Genomic DNA, 16551 nt, shown 5'->3' with positions numbered 1-16551 from the left:
CCCACAGGCTGTGGGACAATGAGGCCAGTATCACCAAGTGCAGCCGGGTTGAGTGTGACCAAGTGGAGTTAGATATGGCCATGTGGGTTCAGGACGGTTCAGGTGTGCCCAGACGAAGTCAGGTGTGACTGTATGTGGTTAAGCTTGGTATGCAGAGCCCTCTGCAGTGGATGTAAATCAACACCTCCCTGGGCCACAGTGGGTCATAGATGGGCTCTCCCACGTACTGCTGCAAGTCAGAGAGAGCCTGGCACCACCTTACAAGGTAGTGTGATAATAGCCACCAAAATTTAAAGTGGACGTGCTACTCTTTGGCCAGCAATTCCTCTTCAAGAATCTGTCAGATGTACATAACAACACATCTGTACAAAGCTTGGTTCATGGACACTGCTTGCAGCACCATTTGCAACAACAAGACCCCGGAGGAGCCTAGATGCCCATCAGTGGGAACCAGCCAATGACCATAGTGGAAAATTATCCTACTTTAGAAAATGATGATCATATATGGGATGATTTCTAATAAATTAAGTGAAAAAAGCAAGATGCAGAACAAACTAGACAGAAAATGGTCATCTGTGATTAAAAAAAATAGATACATGTATGTATGGGGACAAAAATTCCAGAAGGATGCTTCAGAGATGGTTAAAAATGTCTGCTGGGGGTGGGAAACAGGAAGTGGGTAGAGGCCTAATTTTCACTGACTTCCCCTTAGTACTGTTAACATTTTAAACCACAAATAAGCCAGTTAAATGAATAAATAAAAAATACATCAAAAGGTTATCCAGTTTAGAAAAGGAAGCCATCTGCTAAATTTTCAGGTCAAACACACTCACACAGCAGCAGACATTGAGGCAGCTGACCCTACCGAGTTTGTAGCTCCAGGGATCTTTTCTTTCCAGTTATGATGAATGTGTGGGCTGCCCCTGACTTGACGATATCCTGCACCTAAAGGCACACAGCCAAGGACAAAATGAAAACAGTGTGTCACTCAGCAGGGCCTGGACTCTGGACTCACACCGTCACTCAGACTTGGAGGGTTTTCCCTGAGAAGGGGGCAGAGGGGGCCCAGAGGGTCTGCAGGGAAGGTGTCCAGCTTAGGGTCATGGTTGCTGCGGGCGACTGTATGAGTCAGTCCATGGGGGGAGGGTGGACCACTGACCTGCCCACACAAGGCTAAGACCACTCATCCACTGTTCTTAGAACTGTGCCAGCCAAATGTGTCTGTTCTTGGAGTTTCCCAGGAAGTCAGTGCCAGTGCCTTTCCCCACAAGGTACCCCCCAGACACTCCTGACACACAGGATGAAAATCTGAGAAGAGCCAGGAGGATCCCCACTTCTCTGCAGGAGTTTCTGAGGCCCCATGGGCTGGTGCCTTGGATCCAGGGGCATCTGCAACAGGGAGCCATCCTTCATCCCCTACACTCCTCATTCCCTCAGCTGGATGTGGCCCACAGGCAGGCCACTATCAGAAGGGATTTTTTTTTTTTTGGTATCACTAGCAAATCTTTACTTTTCAGAATAACTAAGTACTTTGATTTAGCCAGCATTTTTGGAGTGCCTGTTAATTCAAAGTACTCCCCCACAGGAGAAGGGGCACTGATTCCAGCTCCAGTAGCCGCACAGCATAAGACATCGATGGACTCAAGGAAGAGGGACGGCAAGAACAACAAGCCGTCTGGATTTGGGGTACAGATGTCAGCAGAACCTCATCCGGGTTCCAGATTGGTGCAGGAGTGGAGGGAGCATAGGACCAAGGACCAAAGAACAAGGACGCCCAAAGAGCAAAGTGCCCAAGCATGGGCACCCCATCTGTATTCACCTCAAGCTTCCCTTAGAGTCTGTAAAGGGAACCCTGAGTGCTGGGTACAGGAGACAGCTTGGTCCTGCCATGGCCCTTCAGCCTGCCAACATGAAGCCTACACGTGCTGGAAGGTAGGCCAAGCTGAGGGGCAGGGATCCTGCCCACTCAGTCCAGGATGCCAGGACTCAAGAGATGTTCCTGCACGCCTGGATCAGGACATAAGCAAGGCTCAGAGAAGCAGGCACATGACCAGTCGCACAGCAGTGAGTGCCCTGTGTCCCTCCACCTGCTCTGTGCTTTCCCAGGGGAACAGATTGCGTGGGAGGGGCTCACCCACCTGGAGGCCGGAAATGTCCATCTTCTCCCGGACACTGAACTTCTGGCCCATAAGCCGCAGTTTGGGCACACAGTAAAGGATCATGCTGTTGAACTGCGATAGGGACGGGCAGGCACGCGATGAGGGGTGTCTGACCCCAGAGAGGAGCACCCTAGGGAGGAGGTGGGGCGTGGCCCTGGCGGTGGTGGACAGGGCTAGGTGGGGCTGGGCTGAATGTGGGCGTGGCGAGGGCATGCTAGGGGGTGGGCTGAGGGTGTGGCTTAGCCGCTGGGCGTGGCTTTGCCGCTGGTTGGGTCTGGGCTGGGTGAGGGTGTGGCTGAGTGACCCGGTGGGCCAGGACTCTGCGTCTGGGCTGGGTGAGGCCCGGCAGGGTTGTGGCTCTGCAGCTGGGTTGGGCAGGAGTGGGCAGGGCTGGTGTGATTGGATGGGGGCTCACCAGGAAGAGGTGGCGGTCCTGGGTGGTGCCATTCTTGGCCGACAGCTTCTGGATGTGGCCCTCCTTGATCAGCTCGTTCGCAGGGTTGACGATGTCCTCCTCCCCACCCAGTCTCTCGTACACCTCCAAAAGCTTGTGCATTTTCTCCTAAGAGAGACACGGGGCTCAGGCAGCTCCACAACCACAGGGACTGGAGGCCTGCCAGGGCTGGGGACCCAGAGATGAATGGAACCCTGCCCTCCAAGTGTGGACCAGAACCAAGATGGGACCATGAGCCTGTGTACAACCAGATGTGAGGGGAAACATGGGTGACACTCAAGTTGGGCACTGAAGAACAGAAGTTCACCTCGCATGTTAATAATAACTATTCAATTGTAACAGCAGCTAGCACCATGTGCCCTGCCCTGTTCTACACACAGTATACTTAATACACATAGTGTATTTAACCTAATTCTAGCACAGGTTCTATGAGGCAGATCCCATGATTATCCTCAACCTATAGACAGAGAAAGACTTCCCTGGTGGTTCAGACGGTAAAGCGTCTGTCTACAATGCGGGAGACCCGGGTTTGAGCCCTGGGTTGGGAAGATCCCCTGGAGAAGGAAATGGCAATCCACTTCAGTATTATTGCCTGGAAAATCCCATGGACAGAGAAGTCTGGTAGGCTACAGTCTGTGGGGTCACAAAGAGTCGGACACGACTGAGCAACTACACACTTCATAGATAGAGAAACTGAGACACAGAGAAATTAAGTAACTTGCTGGAGGTGCTTCAGCTAGAAAACCGGGACTGGCTCTCTTGGCCTCCACACTGCATGCCAGTGCCTTCTATGGGGAGGCAGTGAAGGCCTTGGGTCAGAGGAGATACGCTGGGCCCCTCTTGCGTTTTAGCCTTACCGGTTTCCTGCTCCACCCTCAGATGGCCCAGGGCCATGATAAGACCAGACCTCTGCCGAGCCTCAGGTCATCTCCCTCCGGCCTCAAGACTGGTTGTGGTCATATGGTCAACCAGCTCCCCTGGGGTATGAGGGGAGAGGATAGGCAATTCATTGTTACAGCTCTGGGCTGAGAGGCACCTAAGCCAGGAATGAAGGAATGAACACAGCAAAAGGCAGAGCTGAGCCTAAGGAACCTTAACCCAGCAACAAAAAGAGTAGATCCACTATGCTACAGCAGCCACTGCCCTTGGATCTGACCAGTCTAAATCTGCATGCCCTGGAAACAGGCTGGTTTAGTTGGCCCTTCTGTCTCTGGTATGGAAACAAGTGGTAGATATGGGCGTGGGAGCAGAAAGGGGACCCCAGCATAGAGATTAAGGAGGAGCAGACAAGGCAGGGCCAAAGGGCCTGTGTGTCCTGGAGGCTAGGCATGCAGACAGCAAGTTGGAGAGCTTGTGTGTGTACCTGGGAGGCGATGGCAGGTCAGGAGGGCTCTGAACAGGGAGTGACAAAATAAGCAACCCATAGAAGGCTCTGAGCAGAGAAAGGTGGATCAGAGTCTGGGGAGACTGGAGGTGGGGAGGCTGCAGCGGTGGTCCAAGATGAGGAGATTACAGATAGATAGGTGGAAGCATGAAGAGGCTCCTGTGAGCACACATTGATAAACCATCCCCTGCACCTGATAAGAGCCCCCAGACTGTCACAGAGGCCTCACCAGACTTGGAGTGAGAACTGCCACATGGTGAATATGGTATAGTGTGATGGGAGTCCATCCCATGCCCCTCCGAGATGTAGGCCCACAGCAGCTCCTCCAAAGGTCCATGGCCTCTATGTGACCTCATGACCATGGAGTTCCATGAAGCAGCTCTTTCTCCTCCATTAGATTTAGTATTAAGGACAAAAAGATGGGAAATTAGATTAAAAAGGATCTAGAGTGAAATGTTGCCTGTTTTGGTTGCTGTGGGTACCCCCAAAGCAGACCCAATCCTGGGGAAAGTCAGGTAGGAGGACATAGGACATGGATCACACATAACAAGAGCTTCCCCAAAACAGGCTGCCCATCTCTCATTTCTCACTGTTGAGAGATGTGGGGGTCAAAGAAATATTTCCCTTTCTTTCTCCTCTCAAAAAACAGCAGTGCCCATGTGAAAGTAAATAGGTCCCAGGACTGAGGGAACCAGGGCTGGATAGAGACTGTGGCAGCCTGGAGAGCCGGCTCACTGAGAAGATAACCTCATCTCATCCTAGGTTGAAGTGTGGCCCTGGTGTTTTCAGGGTTTTCCAGTAAAGCCAAGAATTTGGATTCTCCTGTGAAATGCTCTGATCTAAAATTCTGGGTAAGGAATTAGAAATTCTTACACTATGTCCAGGCAGTGTGCAGGATAAACAAGGGCTGTGATGAAACAATGCCAGCTGGGTCAAAAGGTGTTGGTATGAGCTAGGACGCCTCCCCATCTGCAGACCCCATTGCTCAGAGGTGTTAGATCAACAAGAGGACACCTTCAGGCTGTATCTGGAGATGGGGCCTTTGGTAGATGATTAAGTTTAGATGAGGTCATGGTCATGGGGTGGGAGAGGGGATCATGATGAGATTACAGCCCTAATAAGAGAGACATCAGAGAACTTGCTCTTTCTTTTTGCCAAGTAAGGACAGCGAGAAGGTGGCTGTCTACAAGCCAGGAATCAAATCCATCAGCACCTTGATCTTGGACTTCGAGCCTCCAGATGGTTAGAGTAAATGTCTGCTGTTTAAGATGTCTAGTCTACAATACTTTGTTATAGCAGCCCCAGCTGACAGAGCTTGAATGAATGAATGAACAATCAAATGAGCGATGCTGACACTGAGAGCTAACACTGAACTGTACCAGGTCTTGTTTTGAGCACTTTATGTAGAGTGATTTGATCCCCATGATCCCCAAGGAGACAAGTTTTGTCAGTGATCTCATTTTACAGATGGGGAAACTGAGGCACAGGGTACTGTATAACTTACTAGCAATCATCAAGCTAGTAAGGGGCAGGCCTGTATAGAACTCAGCAGAGCCTCTGTCTTCCTGGGGGCAGGTGGGTAAGTGTGCATACTGATGATGCTTGGCCCACCCTGTGCTTGCCCTGCCCTAAACTGCTGGTTCCTCAGGCATCTTCTGGGAATGCCCACACTCACCATTTTCCGAATGGCAGCATTGGAGTGGTTGGCAGCTGTGGAGATGAGCTCCAAGGACCCTGCAGAAAGACAACAGAATCTAGCTACAGGGCACCTGATGGCGCCCCAGGTCTTTCCCCCATGAGGCTGAGTGCCAGGCTCTGCCCTGTGCCTGTCCTTTCCCATGGCTGTACCAGGTGCTCATTAGAACTGGCCCAGGGTGGGGCAGTGCAAGCTGGCAGACGTGTCCCATTTGCTGGGGGTCTGCCAAGGCTGGCGTCCCATTCCCCTGTGCAGATCCTGCCCCATGCTGCCCATCAGCTGCTGCCCGTGCACCAGGTACAGCCTTGCCAGCCCCACAAGGTCCTCCATGAGCCCTAAGCTCTGCCAGCACTTAGCAGTTCCCTCCACAGGAACATCATCCTCTCCTCACACTGCAGTGGGGCAGGGGACGTTTTCCCTTGCACTCACTCAGTCGCTTCCTGCTTAGGGGTCAGTTGGAACTCTTTCCTTCTGTCTCTGTCTCTGTCTCTCTATCTCTGCCTCTTTGTCTCTATCTTTCTGTCTGTTTGTCTCTCTCGATGTGGGTTTTCAGCAGGAGCCCCAACACCCACCACCCAGGCCAGCTCACTCTCTGCATCCTTCCAGTCTGGGGCATCCTCTGGGAGCCTCTTCAGATAGTCCTTGAGCAGCAGCTCATAGCGGGGGACCCTCTGCACGGGCTCCAGCATGTGGTGCTGCAGGGTCAGGTTTCCGCACAGCTCCTGCTTCTGTGGGGTAGACAGAGGAGGTGTGGGGCACCCATGGGCAGGCATGCGGCTCCCAGGCACACTCCACACTTTCAGCTTCTGCAGCCCCCAGAAGGCTGCCTGGAGAACCCACAATTGACTGACTGCAGGCCACATCTTACACAGAGGAAACTGAGGCTTGGAGAGATTGAACAATGGAGTGAGGAGCTGCACCCCAGGCAGGCCTGCTCTAGACCCAGTGCTGGCACTTTTATATACATCTTCGTTGGAGACTGTTCTGTGCGGACAGCTGGGAGGGCCCAGCTGCAAGTGAGCGGGTGAGGGTGTAGGGGTGGCAGGTAAAAGGGGAGAAAGAAGCACTCAGAATCAGAGATATCCTCTCTGGGGAGAGATGGGGATGCTGAGAGATGCAGGTAGATCCAGGACTCTATACTAAGAAATCATGAGTGATGTGATTACAGTGGGATCTGAGGACAACCCAGAAAGTTATCAAGGGGCCACCCCAAATCTGAACCTGTCCTTCAAAGCCTTGGCACAGAGGGCTCAGTGCCCATTAACTCTCCAGGGTACAGTGAGGAATGTAGGTGCACGTATGCATGTGTGAACATGTGTGTGTACACATGTGCACATGTGTTACATATGTACATATATGCATGTGGGTGCAGGTGGCTCATACTTAAAATATTTTTAAAAGAATTACTTTATTTAAATTGGTGAATGTGGCCAATTAAAACCCTCAAATTTTGTATGGAAAACAAAATCTTAAATAAAGTTAAAAAATAAAACATCAATGGGGAAAAATAATTTGCAACACATTTGAGAGTTAACAGCTGACATTCTTAACATGTAAAATCTGCATGAATTAGTAAGAAAAAGACCAACAGGGCAGTAGACAACAGTAACCAGAGTTGTAAACAGTCTGTTTGCAGAAAAAGAGAAAAAAAAATTGATGCAACATTTTCCTAAGTGTTTGCACCAGCCACAGAAGGATGCTCTGGAGGGAGACTGGCATTTGGATCCTGGTCCTATTGAATAACAGTTTGTGATGACACGATCGCACAAACTTTTTGAGCCACAGTTTCCTCTTCCATGAAATGAAAATGATGATTTGTCTCTTGGAGTTATTTTAAAGATCAAAGCATTAATAGAGCGTCTGGACACATCCCACAATTTTACTGATTTCCTCCATGTTGAAACACAAACCCATCACTGTGCCCATGAAGCAGAGGTGGGGCCACCTACCTGGATGCTTTGGACAGTGTCTTTAAATACAGGTGAGCGCTGGGTCCAGGTGCTCACCAGCTCCATAGCCCGGTCAAAGTTCTTGACATATTCACCATACATCTTGAGGAACGGGGCCAACTTCTGCAGGATGTCTCCAAGTCGAGGGTTCACATCCCTTCACCAGGAAATGAGATCATCACACACATAGTTCCAGTGAAGGGCCAGGGTGGGACAGGGACTTCACAGGGAGCCATGGGACAATGGCCTGACTCCCAAGTCTGTGTGATGGTGGGCAAACTGGTCACCCTCTCTAAGCCTTATTTTCCTCTCCTGTATCACATGGGATGGAAAATAGTGTATTGCCTAGAGGATCATGTGAAGTACTTCAACAGTGCAGTCACAGAACCATTGCTCAAAACCAGGAGCTGTTAGTAATAATGGAACCACCTGATGAGCCACAGTTATCGAAGAGAACCAAGAAAACCCCATTATACTTCTATATGAGCAACAATTAGGAACAATAGGATGATCTAATTCTGGCAATATCGTGGGAAAGCAGCACTGTGTAATAATGAGTGGTTTGGACAGGGATTTAGAAATAAATTTAAAGGAACCAAAAATATATGAATATATTAGACTTTAGAACTGTGGGGGATTTATCCTAAAGAAATAATCCAAAATAAGAAAAAAAGGCACAGGCAAAAAGTCATCCTCTGCAGCATTACTAGGAATGGGCTTTCAAAGGCAGAGGGGAAGCCCCTGGACTCCTGCACCATTATTACACAAGGAGTGTCTGTGTACTGACAGTCTTTTCAGGGCCTTGAGGGGCAAAGTCATTTCTAGCAGGTGTGCGCTGCATTAGCCAGAAAGGCAATCCAGCCCTGAGCTTTAACCTCATGGCCTTGCACACAGTATAACCTGCTCTGCAAGTGGAGCGTGTCCTTCTAAATATTTACAAATTGACCTGGATGCTTGCTGAGCCTTGCAGGTGCAGGGACACCCCCCAGTCAAGCCCCTGGCCCTTGGCCTCTGTGTTCTCTCTGGCCTGGCTCTAGCTTAGAGAGTGGACTCTTGGGGACACCACAGGCCTTGCAGCTGAGCTGTCCCTCTCCTACAAATAAATGGAAGCAGCAGAGGGACAGAGGGACAGCCCTCTGGGGACACTCACGAGAGAGAAAAACATCTCAGTTTTTAAAGTAGAGGTGCAGTATATACTAGGAAGGAAAATAAACCCATAAGCATGGTCTATTCACTGGTGTTTGCAGACGTCAAACCTCATTTAAATTCTGCAAAGCTCTGGTTTGGTGGTTTTAGTTGTTAAGTCATGTCTGACTCTTGCGACCCCATGGACTGTAGCCCACCAGGTTTCTCTGTCCATGGGATTTCCCAGACAAGAATACTGGAGTGTTTTGCCAGTTCCTTCTCCAGGGGCTCTTTCTGAACTATCAGTCAAATCCACATCTCATGCACTGCAGTCTCCTGAATTGCAGGCAGATTTTTCACTGACTGAGCCACCAGGGAAGCCCAAACAATTCTATTTACAGTAGCACCTGCTCAAGGTGCTCGGTCACATCTGACTCTTTTGCGACCCTGTGGACTCTAGCCTGCCACGCTCCCCTGTCCATGGAATTCTCAAGGCAAGTATACTGGAGTGGGTAGCCAACCCCTTCTCCAGGGGATCTTCCCGACCCAGGGATTGAACCCAGGCCACCTGCATTGCAGGCAAATTCTTTACAGTTGAGCAATCAGGGAAGTCCTGAAGGAAATGGCAACCCACTCCAGTATTCTTGCCTGGGGAATTCCATGGACAGAGAAGCCTGGTGGGCTACAGTCCATGGGTTTGCAAACAGCTGGACACAACTGAGCAACTAACAAAGCCCTGAGCAGGTATTAAAGTCTCTTTCATAGCTCAGTTGGTTAAAAAATCTGCCTGCAATGCAGGAGACCTGGGTTCGATTCCTGGGTTGGGAAGATCCCCTGGAGAAGGAAATGGCAATCCACTCCAGTATTCTTGCCTGAAAAATCCCTGGACAGAGGAGCCTGGTGGGCTACAGTCCATGGGGTCGCAAGTTGGACATGACTCCGACTAAACCACCACCACCAATTTGCAGATGAAGAAGCTAAGACACTGAGAGGCCATGGGGTCAGGGTTGGCCCAGGACCCTGCAAAAGAGAGCCTAGGACCCTAGGAGACAGGTTTCCCAGGTAGCCCCTGGTTTGGGGGCATGCAAACCCCAGATTTAAAGGCTGCTTGGCAGGGAATATACAACAAAACACTGCAACAGGATCACCATGACCTTCAATCTCCAAAGGCATAGGAATCAAACTCCCAGGGAAATGTCGGCCCCTCCACTTTCCCAGGCACCCTGAGTTGCACTTACCACTCATTCGTGATCCGCGCCTGCAGCTCAGGCAGGAGGAACTGCCCGTGGAAGCGATAGATGGAGGAGATGTTAGAGAAGATGCCTGTGGTGACTTCTGAAGGGATCCCTGCTTCTGTCAGCCCGGTGCAGAAAACCTAGGCATGGAGAAGCCCTTGCAGTGGTCACTAAATGTGGGTCACTGCAAATGGTTACAATCATGCTTCTGCTACAAACATGGGAGCTCAGGAGAGGCTGCCATTGCCTTATGTTTTCTTAATGAAACTTCTGCTTCATCAAACTGCCTTAAAGAACCTTATGGTCTTAAAGCAAGCTTACTGATGGCCAAGAATTAGGAGTGAGGCAGCGACAGTCCCCTCTAGACTGAGACAGACCATCTTTCTCCCATCTGCCTTTCATGGGAAATGGATGATCCTGATTTCCTTTCTCTGCTTTGTGAGCTACAAACAGAAGCAGCACCTGTCAAAACCTGGTTTCTATTGGAGTTTTACTTCCTATGCTCATAAACCCCATGTTGCCAGGTAAAGAGGGAGAGTGCCACTCACTGTCATAGGGCTTTACATGCTCAGATAATTTAACTGCCATGAAGAAAAACCCCCAAGGTGACTAGACAAGACCTTTGCCCCAGAGCCACAAGTTGTGAAAGCAAAAACTAAAAATTTCTGGAGGAGACTTAAATATATCCAAGTTTTAGTATTCGTGTCAGTCATATTCCAACTGCAAGGCCTAGCCAATGCTAAGATAGAAAGCTTGCCTCTGAAACTGCCCACTGAAACTCTGGAAGTAGACAAAGGCAGGCTCCAAGCCAGGAGGGTTACCTGGTCTAGCAGGTACAGCCGCTTCACATAGGTCTCCTCCGTGTGCAGGAGCTCCTGGGCGATGTGGAGCAACTTCTGAGGCTCAGAGCACTGTGAAGAGAAGAGCTATAACTCACCTAGGGACGGTGAGTTTGGGGGAGGCAGCATCTGACACTGCATACCAGGGATGACCACAGGCCCCCAAAGATCAGAGGAAGCTGCTGGAACTGGGATGTGAGGCTCAGTTCTCACAGATGGAATTTCCAGGGAGGTTTCTGGGGGAGACAGAATAATTTTTACCAATCCCCTCAAATCTTCTGCAGCCAAGAGAAAACTCTATCCTCCCAGGGCTTTGACTGCAGAACAGCTACAATAGCCACATCAAAATATACTGTGGAATGACATCATCAAGATGGCAAATCAAAGCTACAAGCCCACCCAATAGACACATGAAAAGATGCTCAACATCATTAATTGTTACAGAAAAACAAATCAAAACTATAATGAGGGTATCACCTCACACTGGTCAGAGTGGTCATCAGTCATTAAAAAGTCTACAAATAAGAATATTAGAGAGAGTGTGGAGAAAAGGGAACTCTCCTATACTATTGGTGGGGATATAAATTGATGTAGCCAATATGGAGATTTCTCAAAAAACTAAAATAGAGTTGCCATATGATCTTATAATCCCACTCCTGGGCATATGCCCAGAGAAAACTATAATTAAAAAAGGTACATGTACCCCAGTGTTTATTGCAGCACTGTTTAAAATAGCCAAGACACAGAAACAACCTAAATGTTCATCAACAGATAAATGAATAAAGAAGATGTGGCGCATATATACAAGGGAATACTGCTCAACCATTAAAAAGAGTGACATAATGCCATTTGCAGCAACATGGGCTAGATATTATCATACTAAGTGAAGTAAGTCGGACAGAGAAAGGCTATGCGATATCACTTATGTGCTTAGTTGCTCAGTCGTGTCCGACTCTTTGCAGCCTTATGACCCACCAGGGCCACTGTCCATGAGGATTCTCCAGGCAAGAACACCGGAGTGGGTTGCCATGCCCTCCTCCAGGGATATCGCTTATATGTGGAATATAAAATACGACACAAATGAACTTATCTATGAAACAAAACAGACTCACAGAATTAGTGAACAGCCTTGTGATTGCCAAGGAGAAGAGTGAGGTGTAGGAGCGATGAACTGGGAGTTTGGGATTAGCAAATGCAAACTACTATATATAGAATGGATAAACAACAAGGTTCTGGTGTGTAGGGAACTATATCCAATAGCCTGTGATAAACCATAATGGAAAACATATTAAAAAGAATGTGTGTGTGTATATATATACTTATATATAAATGCATAACTGAATGACTTTACTATACAGTAAAAATTAACATAACATTGAAAATCAGCTATGCTTCAAGAAAATAAATTTACAAAAAAGAAAGCTCCACGCCCTCCTTCTCCTACATAGACATGGAGTTAACAACATGCAAACAAGAATACCTCTGTGAAATCTCAGGACAGCTGAGAAACTATGGCTTCCAAGCCATTTTAAAACTAAGAAGAGATTCTATCAAGCAGCGAATGAAAACTGGTGTTTGGAACACCCTTTTACGTTCCTCCCCCAAGCAAAATAGGATGGCACAACTGGGAGGAACTCCCCCTCCCCATGATGCTCCTCCCTCAGGATGAAAACAAAGGAGTGAGCTGTACACCCAGTGTTCTGTCTCTTCTGGAAGTTTCCTGAGGGATGGTTTTTGTCTTGCCAGACTTGGAATGCTATCATGACCAGTGCCAGAGTTTCAAAGACACTGAAAACTGAGGCAAGAAGCATGTTAGAGCTGATGGTCTGCAGGCAGATGCCAGAGGAGCAAGAGATCAGACAAAGTTTACTAAGTTTTAGAACTTCTAGCCTGACTGGCTAAGATTTTTCCCTGCACAAAGCCAGCATGTGAAGACTGGAGAGGTGGTTGTTTTTCAGATGCCCAAATTCCAGCAAAATATTACAAAGAAATAGGGAAACGTGGTGTGATTAAAGGAACAAAATAAAATTCCAGAAACCAACCCTAAAGAAGCATAGATCTATGAGCTGCCTATAAAAAAATATTAAATACCTGTCATATAGATGCTCAATGAGCTAAAAAAAAAAAAAAAAGGAACACAAATAGACAACTAAGTGAAATTGGGAAAGTGATGCATGAACTAAATGAAAATATCATTAAAGAGATAGAAACTATAAAAAAGACCCAAACAGAAATTCTAGAGCTGAACATTTCAATAACTAGACTAAAAAATTCAATCTAGGTCATTTGAAAGTCAGAGAAACAAAAAGAAAAACAATGAAGAAAAGCAAAGAGAGCCTAAGAAGTTTATGGAATACTATCAAATTGACCATATATGCATTATGGGAGTCCCAGAAGAAGAGAGTAAAAAGAGCAGAGAGTTTACTTGATGAATTTTTGGCTGAAAATGTCTCCCAAATGAAATGGATACAAATTCAAGAATCTCATGGAACTCCAACTAGGACAAACCCAAAGAACCACAGTGGGACCTATTATTAAAAAAGGTGGGGGAGGGGGGCAGTGGGATATCATATTTAAAGTGCTAAAGATGAAAAAAAAAAAACAAAACTGTGAAGCAAGAATACCTTATTCAACAAAGTGGTTCTTCAAAAGTGAAGAATAAAGACTTTCCCAAATAAGCAAAAGATAAAGAGTTCATTATCACTAGACTTGCTATACAAGAAATGCTGAAGGAAGTCCTTTAAGTTGTGAAAAGATGGTAGATAGCAACATGAAGTTATACAAGAATATAAAGTTCTTCAATAAAAGTAAATGCATGAACAAATATGATATAATAACCTATACTATCATAATTTTTGGTACAAAATAACACAAAAAGGACAAAAACTTTTAAAAACTCTAAATCTATGTGAAAGGGCATACTGGACATATAAACATGTCATTTGTGATAACATATAGATCATCTGGTAAGGACAGCTGTAAAGCAGAGTTTTTGTTTACCATTGAAGTAAGTTTTTACCAGCTTAAAATACAATGCTATAACTTTAAATATTTTATGTAATTGCAATAGAAAAAATATATAGAATATACACAAGGGGCAATGAGAAAGGAATCAAGGCATATTATTACAAAAAAGTCAGTTAAACTTAAAAGAGGAAAGCAGTAAGAGACGGACAAAAAAGTTACAAACCATATAGAAAACAATGAAAAAGGCAATAGTGAGTTCTTCCATATCAGTAATTTCTTTAAATGTAAAATAATTTAAACTCCCCAATCAAGACATATGGATTGGTTGAACAGATTTAAAAAAAAATAGCATTCAGTTATATGCTACCCACAAGAAACTCGGGCTTCCAAGGTGGCTCAGTAGTAAAGAATCAACCTGCCAAAGCAGCAGATGCAGGAGAGGAGAGCTTGATCCCTGGGTTGGGAAGATCTGGAGGAGGAAATGGCAACCCACTCCAATATTCTTGCCTGGAAAATTCCATGGACAGAGGAACCTGGCAGGCTACAGTCCATGGAGTCACAAAGAATCAAACATAACTGAGTGACTAAACACACAGAAGAAACTCACTTTAGACTTAAGGATATACATAGGCTGAAAGATGTAAAAAGATATTTCATGGAAATGGTCAACAAATAGATCAGGAGTGGCCTACTTACATCAGACAAAATGGACTTTAAATAAAAAACCTTACACAATACAAAGACATTATATAATGATAAAAGGATCAATTCACCAAGAAGATAGAAAAATTATAAATATGCATTAAACCTCATGGTGGGGGTGGTTTACTTGCTGAGTCATGTCCGACTCTTGTAACCCCGTAGACTGTAGGCTACCAGGCTCCTCTGTCCATGGGATTCTCCAGGCAAGAATACTGGAGTGGGTTGCCATTTCCTCCTCCAGGGGATCTTCCCAAACCAGGAATCCAACCTGGGTCTCCTGCATTGTAGGCAGGTTCTTTACCTTATAACACCTAAATATATGAAGCAAACTTCGACAGATTAGAAGAAAGAAGCTGATTACAACAAAATAGCAGTAGGAGACTTCAGTACTTTCAATACTGGATAGGACATGCAAAATATCAATAAAGAAGCAAGGGATTTGAACAACAGTGTCCGAATGAACCTAACAGACATATGTAGAGTGCTCCATCTAATAATGGCAGAACATACATTCTTCTCAAGTGCACATGGAAACCCTCAAGATCAGACCATGTGTTAGGCCACAAAACAAATATTAACAAATTGAAGAAGATTGAAATCATATGATTTATCTTTTCCAATCACACCAGAATGAAACTAGAAATCAATAGCACAGGAAAACCTGGAAAATCCACAGATTTCTGGAAATTAGATAGTACACTCTTAAACAACAGTCAAAGAAGTTGCAAAGGAAATTAGAAAATAGCTTGAGACAAATGAAAATGAAAACACAACATATCAAAGCTTATGGAATGTGGGAAAAGCAGTGCTAAGAGGGGCATTTATAGCTGTAAATGCATGCGTGTATAAGGAGGAAAGATCTCAAATCAACAACCTAACTTTGTACCTCAAGATTAGAAAAATAACACACTAAACTCAAGGGAGTCAGAAGGAAGTAACTAACAGATTAGAGCAGAGATAAACGGAACAGAGAGTAGAAATACGCTAAAAAAAAAAAAACAACAAAACTAAGAATTGTTTTTTGAAAAGATGAACAAAATTGACAAACCAAAAAATGAGATAGAAATCAAATAAATAAAATGAAAGAGGAAACATTACAACCGATACCACAGAATACAATCATAGAGATGGACAATTAAATGCCAACAGTTGAATAAACTAGAAGAAGACATAGATAAATTCCTAGAAACACAATCTACCAAGACTGAATCATGAAGAAATAGAAAATATGCACAGACCAATAACAAATAAGGAGGTTAAATAAACAATAAAGAAACTTCCCAACAAAGAAAAGCCCAGGACCAGATGGTTTCACTGGGAAATTAACACCAATTGTTCTCAAATTTTTCCAAAAAATTCAAAGAATGAGGAACACTGCCTAACTCATTCTACAAGACCAATATTATCTTAATACCAAAGTTTTGGGGCCTTGCTGACCCTGGAGATACTGTCCCTCCCAGGATACACTAATTCCTAGAGATATAAAGAATTCACCAGCAAGACAAAAAGTGTCTTTCAAGTGCAAACCAACCCATCCAGAGCCCACATCCAACCATCTTTTCTGAATCACACAGGACCAGGTGTGAGGTATCCAGGGACAGCCCCTGTACACAGAGCCCACTGAAATTATTCAGACTGGCCAATCTTAAGCCTGCTTACTCTGTCTCACCCATCCATCTCATCAGAAATCACAATCAAGACTCTACTGTAACTTAAATAGTACTTGTACATCAACTATACTTCAATTAAAAAAAAATCATTAAGTGATTAAAAAAGATTCTTGCTCACAATTTCCAACCCCTCTGTCTCCTGACCCACCCTGGTGAGTTTCTCTCTGGTTCTCCTTGGTATCATGTACCCCCTCTTTTCATGAGCTATGAGTAATAAACTGTCTTTACACATAAGTCATTTCCTGATTTGTTGGCTTTGTCATTTCTGAATAATAATAAAACCTAGATTAAAATATGCCCCCAGCCCACTTGCTGAGACTTTGGCTTACAACAGCATAGGCCTGTGGCTGCCGTTTGCCCACAAACCTGCC

General features: G+C 45.8%; 1 protein-coding gene across 8 annotated transcripts in view; it reads right to left on the bottom strand.

Annotated features, from left to right (window-relative positions):
- The window catches only part of FGD3 (FYVE, RhoGEF and PH domain containing 3), a 65526-nt gene that overhangs the window by 14218 nt on the left and 34757 nt on the right, over positions 1–16551 (bottom strand). For 7 of the 8 annotated variants that reach the window (XR_003512353.1, XM_027550315.1, XM_027550319.1 and 4 more), the window contains 8 exons: positions 10824–10913; positions 10006–10142; positions 7643–7799; positions 6283–6421; positions 5673–5731; positions 2575–2721; positions 2139–2231; positions 866–945 (listed from right to left, as the gene is read on the bottom strand). Coding sequence is in view for 7 of the 8 variants with exons in the window: in XM_027550315.1 (XP_027406116.1) it covers positions 866–945; positions 2139–2231; positions 2575–2721; positions 5673–5731; positions 6283–6421; positions 7643–7799; positions 10006–10142; positions 10824–10913 (902 nt within the window). In the remaining variant the exon portion in view is untranslated. The remainder of the gene's footprint in view (positions 1–865; positions 946–2138; positions 2232–2574; positions 2722–5672; positions 5732–6282; positions 6422–7642; positions 7800–10005; positions 10143–10823; positions 10914–16551) is intronic. The other variant, XM_027550322.1, reaches the window with a different exon arrangement.

Source organism: Bos indicus x Bos taurus, chromosome 8 (assembly GCF_003369695.1).
Source record: "Bos indicus x Bos taurus breed Angus x Brahman F1 hybrid chromosome 8, Bos_hybrid_MaternalHap_v2.0, whole genome shotgun sequence".
Classification (NCBI taxonomy): Eukaryota; Metazoa; Chordata; class Mammalia; order Artiodactyla; family Bovidae; genus Bos; species Bos indicus x Bos taurus.
Note: the sequence above shows the minus strand (reverse complement) of the source record. Positions and strands in the feature narration are given on the sequence as shown.